This window comes from Orycteropus afer, unplaced genomic scaffold, assembly GCF_000298275.1.
Source record: "Orycteropus afer afer isolate SDZICR_OR568_19922 unplaced genomic scaffold, OryAfe1.0 scaffold00352, whole genome shotgun sequence".
In the NCBI taxonomy this organism is placed as follows: Eukaryota; Metazoa; Chordata; class Mammalia; order Tubulidentata; family Orycteropodidae; genus Orycteropus; species Orycteropus afer.
In genome coordinates this window covers 2,222,953-2,231,962 of record NW_006921939.1, presented here as the reverse complement: position 1 = coordinate 2,231,962, position 9,010 = coordinate 2,222,953, and the positions used below count along the sequence as shown (strand labels likewise).

Genomic DNA, 9,010 nt, shown 5'->3' with positions numbered 1-9,010 from the left:
TTCAAGTGCTGAAGAGCAAAGATGTCTCCTTGAGGACTAATGTGTGCCTGACACAAGCTATGGTATTTTCAGTCACCTCATAGGCATGTAAGAGCTGGACAATGAATAAGGAAGACTGAAGAAGAACTGGTGCTTTTGAGTTGTGGTGTTGGCGAAGAATGCTGAGAGTTGTGGACTGCTAAAAGAACTAACAGATCTGTTCTGGAGGAAGTGCAGCTGGAATGCTTCTTGGAGGTGAGAATGGCCAGACTTCGTCTCACCTACTTTGGTCATGTTGTCAGAAGGGACCATTTCCTGGAGAAGTATGTCATGCTTGGTAAGGTTGACGAAAGAGGGGAAGGCCCTCAACAAGATGTATTGACACAGTGGTGGTAGGGATGGGCTCAAGTATAACAAGGATCGTGGAGTTGGTGCAGGATCGGGCGATGTTTCATTCTGCTTTGCATAGGGCGCTATGAGTCAGAGACAACTCAACAGCACCTAACAACAACAATCATAAGCCAGAGAATTTCTTGTACTTGCAGCTTATCCTGGGTCAATGACCTTCCCTCTCTAATTCTGTCCCATACAGCACCTTCCTTTTAGCATCAGTAGGTCCATCAGCCAAACTGTCCTTACTGTATTCCAGCGTTCCTCTAGTAAATCCCTGCCAAACTTCTGAAAGGACAGAACAATCTGTAATGGCCTTTGTGGAATGCAAGTGATTAGGGCAGAAAAAGACATGAGCCATTGTGGTAATGAAAAAGATTTGTGTTGAGAATCTGGTCTGTGTACATAATAACTTGATACAAATTCTTATTTGTGTGAATTGCTATACCCTAGCATAAATCCTTCTTAGAGATAGGGAATAATGTTCTTTTTCAGAAGGTTATAAAAAGGCCTTCTTACTACAGCTCCCGTTCTTTCTCCCCATCTCCCACCAATGCCCACATCCCAAGAGAGCAATAATAGTTCCCAAAGCTAAATTTGCAACATATGTGTCTATGGCAAATAACTTTAATAAATGTTTTATGGGATGGTAGGGTCAAAGGACCCTATAACTACTTTCCCAAGTTCCTTGCTATTTCTATCACAGAATTTAAGTGTTTTACTTTTTAATTGTCTGGGAAAGGATTTTTAAGTCCTAACAATTGCTCCTAAAACACAATTGATGTTATTTTGCTTTAAGCCTTAAGGTTTCATTCTTCATTCTTCCATCCTCCTCTACCCCTAGCCTATCTCAGCTCCTAGGAGAGGGGTGGGTGACAAAATAGTGGACTCATCATGTGTATTCAGTCCTTGCTGAAAGAGCAATGATTGGATTATGTATACTACAATGCTCTGTGCTTTTGTTAGGGACCACAGCTTTCATTCATTCATTCAACAAATATTCAATGAGCACCCTCCATACGCTAGAGACTGTTCTAATTACTGTGAATATAGCATGGAACAAAACAAAGGGCTTAACTCTGTGGAACTTGAATTCTATACTGTCATGTATTGTCAGTTCTCTCTTTAAAATGTCTCGGGTACCTGTGTCTTGCTGTATAATCTCATACCATTGCCTGTGTTTAGAGTCTCAGTATTTCTCATCTAAACTATACTTGACTGCTGTCTCTTCCTCCCATCCAGTTTCCCCTACACATTGTCAAGGGATCCAATGCTTTGAAACTTCTTAGGAAGTCATTTCCCTACTTATAAAAGGGGGAAAAAATCCCTAAAAGACTTCCACACCTCCACCTCTCAAACAAAAAGAAAACCAAACTCACTGCCATGGAGTCAATTCTGAGTCATAGCGACCCCCATTGGGTTTTCAAGGCTGTAAATCTTTATGGAAGCAGACTGCCTCATCTTTCTTCCATGGAGCAGCTGGTTGGTCGGTTTGATCCACTGACTTTTGGTTAACAGCCAAATGCCTTAACCACTACACCACCAGAGCTCCTTCCCCCACCTCTACTGCCTACCAAATGTTTTCACCCCTTAGCATGTCATTTACAGTCCTCAGCGATGTGACTTCAACCTACTTTCGTAATGTTAATCAGGGGTGCGTTACCCAGTAAACAAGGTAAGCACGTGCTTACTTGTACTTACTAATCTGTAGTGAACAATTTCACAGAAACTCATGTGAAATTGTTCACTACAGATTAGTAAGTAAACACAAGTAAGCTTGCACTTACATTGCTTACTGGGTACTCTATCCCTGTCAGGGATAGTAAATTTGAAAAGAAGCTTTGATTCTGTAGTAGGAAGGTACTGTAGATATAGAAGAGAGATGCCATCCATACCTAGAAGCAGAAGCTTTGATGTGGTGAAAAAAAAATGTGAAACTGTTCACTACAAATTAGTAAGTAAGCACAAGTAAGCCCATGCTTATCTTGCTTAGCTGATAATCCAACACTGAATATTTTCCTTCAACTGTTCCCTTTCATGGACTCTATGTTCTCTACTACACCTCCTCAACTTGGAAATGTTTGCCAGGGGTATTCCCTACCAACTCTGCCTATAAAAAGTCTACCCACCCTTCATGGCGCAAGTCACAGACCCTCTCAAACTATAAGTACTTTTTCTCCTCTTAACTTGTACCCCTTTATACTTCTGTGGCCTCTGTCACATTCTGCCTTGTGTTGTAGGCTATCTTAACTCCTAAATCCAAATGTGAGATTCTTGGGTGTAGAAATGACACTTTACCCTGTTTGGTTGTTCTTCCCCTGAAGAACTTGTCTGTGAACATTGTCCAGTATTCTATAATAAGAGAGAAGAGTCTCAACATGTGGCTAGTGCTCTTTGAACATGATCACATCCCTATTTCTTTTGGTGTTGGTGAACAGGCAGTTCAGATCATAACATATCCTTAAAAATTAATAAAAACCATTGAATGGCTTCTAATGTATGTAACTCCATCTCTGCCTTCTCACTGGTGGATTTTTTTTTTTGTACTGAATTTGTCCTTGTCATTTTACAGAGACACTCTTATCGCCACTCTCACTATGATCCTCCAGCAAGCAGACAGGCAGGAAGTCTGCCCCGATTTCCTGGGGCCAGAAGTCACAGGGGAGCACTTATGGATTCCCAGCAAGCATCAGGGACCATCGTGCAGATTGTCATCAATAACAAACACAAGCATGGACAAGGTAAGAGGATCCACATAGGGGCATCAGCACCCTGGGTCTTTGGAGGGCTGGAGCTCAAAAGGACCTTTTCTTCCGCACACATTCCATGTTCACATGTTGATCACTCACCATTCAAATCCACAGAGTGGGTATGGACAAGAGACTCCATGGGAATCTTAAGGCTCTCCCAAATGTAGCATAGTTCATATATTAAGTAAACCTTTAGGACAAAAGGCAATAAAGCAGCTAACCTAATGCCTATAGGGTTTCCAAGGCTATTATATTTACAGGAGCAGACTGCCACATCTTTCTTCCACAGAGTGTGACTGGTGGATTCGAACTGTGGACTTTTACAGTTAGCAGCTGAGCTCTAAACCACTGCACCACCAGGGCTCCTTTCCCCAAAATTACCTTGATACAAAGGCAACTTCAGGTTCCCCAGCTAGTGACTAGATTTAATTATGACTCCAGCTGCACTTTTCTCTCAGATATGGTTAATGATTTTGTGCTACAAATCATGCCTTGTGTCAAGAAATACCCCTGCTCTGACTGGAGAGAGCTAGTAGTGAAATAAATTGTTTGTCTGGTCCCCTATCCACTGCTTTCAGACTCTAGTTCAGAAACATCCTCTTTATCTTCAAAGGGATTGAACACCCAGGAAGTTTGCTTTAGAGACCCTACACCACCACCATAAACTCATCAGATTCTCCATGAGCACATTTTCTAAGTCCTATGAGACCAAGGTCAGAGCTTTCAAGCATAGACGTTAACCTGGGAAGAGTCTTAGGCCTGACTGAGTAGGAAAAGACCTACCACTGAAGGAGCATAATGACAGTTGAGTGTTTTGCATTTTAAAGCCCACACAAGCACATTTCATTATTTTCCTTGAAGCTGCATCAGGCTCTACCTATCTCCAAATGAAGAAATGCATGTGTCTTGACATTGCCCTGCGTCATGCATGGATTGATTTATGTCTCCCCACAATTTGTGTCAGCTTGGCTGGGCCATGATTCTCAGTGGTTTAGAAGTGATGTAATGATGTAACATAGCAGTACATAATGATACCCCAAGATGTGATCTAATGGAATAAGTTGATGACATGTAAGAAGATTAAGATTAAGGATGGGTTGCAACACCCTTAGTCCTATCATAGACCTGACCAATGTAAGGGGAGCTTCTCTGGGGTGTGGCCTGCAATACCTTTTATCTTACAAGAGATAAAAGGAGAGAAAGAGAGAGCAGAGAAAGGGGACCGACTACCACCAAGAAAGAGGAGCCAGGAGTGGAGTGCATCCTTTGGACCCAGGGTTCCTGCACTCAGATCCTCCTAGGAAAAAGGGACACACACAGAGAGAGGCTTCTCCTAGAACCAGCACTCTGAACTCAGATTTCTAGCCTCCTAAACTGTAAGAGAATATATTTCTATTTGTGGTATTTCTGTTATAGCAGCACTAGACAACTAAGACATCCTGTATGCAACTGAAACCATCACAATGTTCTCTCTGTACCTCTTACAACCAGCTAATGTGAAGAACTTGGCTGTGTACCACCATCGTAGCCAAGGGGCCTTCTCACCTGGCCCTTAGAGGGCCAGGCTCCTTTGTGTCTGGGCCACTTAATTGAGGGTGGCATTAGCTCACAAACGGAATGGCATGGCAGTTCAATTTTTATTATCCACTGAAACCTCCACAAGAAAACATTACATTGAGGCTTAGGGAAGACACACATACTTGGAGAGCAGAGGCATCTCCTCTAAACTGTAAAAGCCAATAGATTAAATGCATACATGAAGACACCCTCAGAAACAACCAAACCAAAACCTGTTGCCTTTGAGTTGATTCTAATAGCAACCCTATAGGACAGAGTAGAACTGCCCCAGAAGGTTTCCCAGTCTGTAAATCTTTATGGAAGCAGACTGTTAGCATCTTTCTCCCGTGGAGCCAATGGTGGGTTCCAACCACTGGCCTTTGCATTAGCATACAAGTGCTTAACCACTGTACCACCAAGGCTCCCCCTCCAAACAACATAGGCCCAATTTTCTCCCAGGAAACAATATAGAAACACAGCCTTGACAATGTGTAGCATATGAAGAAAAATGTCTTTAGAAACGAGTAATCCAATGAGAAATCCAGAAACCTCCTGGCCCAGCACCAGGAGGACTAATCAGGTTAACTCTGACATGCAGCCCATCAGCTGACCACTGGCTGTAGCACACCCACATACGTCCATGGGCCCATTTCTTCCTTCACGGGCCTCCAGTAATGGGGGTGGGGGAGGAGGAGAAATTCAATCAGACAGTTGACTGCTTTTTACTTTTTTAGGCACCCTGTCAACCAGCTCTTCGGAGCAAGAACTCAGCTGGTTCCTTTTTATGAAACCACAAACATGTTTTGTTTCCTTTAAAGGAAAAACAAAATCAAAGGCAGTTCTCTGAACGGGTTAAAGTAATAAATTATTAAACCAAATGATTGAATAACATGGGTGAAAAACAATCCGTTACAAAGAACTCCTACTATAAATCTCAAAAAAGCTAGTCAAGCCAAAGCTAGTTGACCACATCTGTTACTAGTTAGATGTAAATTTCAGATTACAGATAAAAAATTAAATTGGTTTTGAAACTTACAGGCTTAAAAGAAGAACACTCAAAAATAAAACTTTTAATAAAAAATAGTGCTATATTAGAAGTATCGGAAATATTTATCATCAATCTGGGTTTGATTTGAAATTTATTATTTTTAAGTTCCAAGGCATTCTGATATGAATTTGTGAAATGAGGAGGAGTTAGGTAAAGATGCAGTTTGATTTTCAATCCTAAATTGCCTCCAATAGATTCCATTTGCTGCAAAAGTATTTCAAAGCCTTACCAAAAAAAAAAAAAAAAAAAAAAATGTGTAGGGAAACGGACTTTGAAAATCCCAAATCCCATAATTTCCACAAGCCCTCTTCATTTTCAGGGGCTCATCCCTTGATTTTCTGTGTGTCCTACAAAAGCTCCAGCTGGTTTACATTTATTCATCTGCCCCCATTGATTTGGATGCTGCAGCTCTCTTCTAACCTTTCTGTTATAGTTCACTGGAGAATCATTTGCCCCACCTCCAACTCCCAACTCCCCAGCTGGACAATTCAAAATCACCTTGAGAATTGGTTGGTGGGGAGAAGACTGCATTTCAACCTGGAGAGTTGACCTCACCCTACTCCATTTCAGAGTATGGGCTCTCACCCAGTCTATTAGGAGAGATGGAAGCCCTGTGCTGCTCCGAAGCATGTCTCATCCTTCTCCTTAGCTCTCTTGCTGCTCATGTGGTCCTCTGAGATACATGTACTTGGTTTCTTGTTACAGTCAGAGGAGAAGGGATAAGACACCACCGTTTTAAATTTGAGTCTAGTGTAAATTTGCTTGAAGCAGATTATGTGTCACTTGAAGCAGACTACTTGTCTCCTTGTTCACATTGTCCAGAAGGGAGTGAGATAGAAAAGATGAGGGCAGGACAGGGAGCAACACATCTGGCCTATGAGTTCTGGTCATCTCTTGTCATGTGATCCTATCCACAGCCTTGAGCCTCATGGTTTAGGTATCAAGTCTCTAGTCTGTCTCATTGTAAGGTTGGGAGCCTTCCCACTGGTTTAGGTTCTTGGAAATCTTTGCATGGATTGACGTGTTAGAGTACCCAGTACTCCAGCAGTTCTTGCAAAGGACAGTGAAAGGCGGCCAATATCATTCATATTTCCTGATGCAGCCCAGTGGACTTGATGAGAAAGAAATAGCCCAGTGATTCATCCTTCTGAGGCAGTTGTCTTGCAGCCAAATCAGTCAATTCCTAGAAACGCCCCAAGTCCGGCTCTTTCTCTCACCCTAACCCTGCCTTAAGTGATATGACCCACCCTAGAGATGTTGTTGATTGGGATGCCGACAGGTCTCCCTGGGTATGATGAGGTGATGGGAATAATGAGAAACACACCCAGTCCCAGTCATGGCTTGAAATGTCCAGAACTTCTCACAGTGCTTTCAAAAAGGGAGAGAACTCATCCCCAGACTTCCTTATTCATAGGCCTGTGCAGTTTTTATCCTGGAGCCTAGCTCTATGTCTTACATTAGGAGCCAGATACATTTTGGTTGATTTGCATTGAAGGGTGTTCCTGTGGTCCTTTCCCTTCATAGGCCCCTCGGCCTGCAGCCCAGATGCTTGCTTTTTCAAGGCCCCTCAGAAAACATGGAGCCAATGACTTCATTTCCCATTCAACAAATGTGAGACTGCCAAAGGATATCTATGGGGCAGGCAGGGATTCTCTGTAGGTAAATCTCTATAGCCACCATGAGGTGAAAGATAGGAAATTAAGTTATTTGAAGATCTGAGACATAAAAATGTCTGCTCTTTCATAAACTATCCAGAAGTGAGTCCTTCTCCTTTCAATCTTGTCTTAGCTTCCTTCCTATTCCAGACAGTAGGCCAGTGCCATTGAACTCCATACCTATCTATGTTGTAGGTAGGCACTGATAGAATTTGACATCCTGAATGGATTTGCTTCCAGATCTGGAAAAACTGATCCTCTGGGAAGAGCAGCAGTTTTTGCAGGTTGGGCAATCTACTTCTGTAGTGATACCACCTCGGAAACCCAAGGAGGGGTCACTATGAGTCGGGTCCGACTCAATGGCACATAACAACAGCCTAACTAGAAGGAGCTCTGGTGGAATAGTGGATAAGGCTGCTAACCAGGTCAGCGGTTCAAACCCACCAGTTGCTCCATGGAAGGAAGATGGGGCGATCTGCTTCTGTAAAGATTTACAGCTTTGGAAACCCAGTGAGGGTCGCTATGACTCGGTATGGACTCGATGGCAGTGAGTTTGAGTTTTTGAGCCTCACTGGGCAGCAAATCCCTCTGATAACTTTTCATGTCTAGTATCACATTAATTTGGGCCATACAAATTCTTTATGGAATTGCAAGTATTAACGCTGTGTCCTATAGACTTTCCTTGTTAGATATCTAAGACAGATAGAAATCCATTTTCATACATTCCTTCATTCCTCCATTTAAAAAACAAAACCAAACCAAATTTATTGATTACTGTATGTCAGGCACTTGTGAGCACCCAGAGGCTGCTGTTGAATAACCACATAGCTGCTGACAGCAGAACATGGCCCAGGCTGTTTCCTGGTTGCAGAGCCTGCTCTGTCAATGAACCTCCATAGCTATGACAAGAACAAAGGATGCTTAATGTCTTAAGGAGTTCAGGGCTTGGGTTGTGAGTGCAAGGGCCCATTTTAATGTACTAGCCTTTAATTTCCACTCCTGTGTTCTCTTCCAGTGTGTGTTTCCAATGGAAAGACGTATTCCCATGGAGAATCCTGGCATCCAAACCTTCGGGCATTTGGCGTTGTTGAGTGTGTGCTGTGTACTTGTAATGTCACCAAGCAGGAGTGTAAGAAAATCCACTGTCCCAATCGATACCCCTGCAAATATCCTCAAAAAATAGATGGAAAATGCTGCAAGGTGTGTCCAGGTAAAAAGTCAAAAGGTGCGTTGTTTGGAGGCCCTGCCTTTTGTTGATTGAGATCCTCGCATGGTCATTCTCAACATTCTTTGAGCATCAGAAACATAAGCAACCTTTCATATAATTTTAATAATCATAATCCTAATAATAATGAAATTAATTATCTCCTCTCTTGAAGGGCTGATAAGATGGTTGCTTGGAAGAAATTTCCTAGTTAGAAATATTTTGAGGATTTGCTTGTGTCTACCATACCATTGACCCATGTATTTGCAAGTACCAAACTTACCTTGCTTTTCTAAATAGTTAAGAAATGAGATTATCCTAATTATTAGGAAGAACAGTGTTGTTGTTATGTGCTATTGAGTCGGACCCAACTCATAGCGGCCCCTCCTTGGGTTTCTGAGGTGGTATCACTATGGAAGTAGATTGC

The 9,010-nt window shown here is 42.4% G+C and overlaps 1 protein-coding gene across 1 annotated transcript in view; it reads left to right on the top strand.

The window, feature by feature from the left end:
• CHRDL1 (chordin like 1) overlaps positions 1-9,010 on the top strand; it is a 183,094-nt gene that overhangs the window by 155,578 nt on the left and 18,506 nt on the right. The window contains exons 7-8 of the mRNA XM_007952594.2: positions 2,942-3,110; positions 8,395-8,604. Of these exons, the coding sequence (XP_007950785.1) occupies positions 2,942-3,110; positions 8,395-8,604 (379 nt within the window). The remainder of the gene's footprint in view (positions 1-2,941; positions 3,111-8,394; positions 8,605-9,010) is intronic.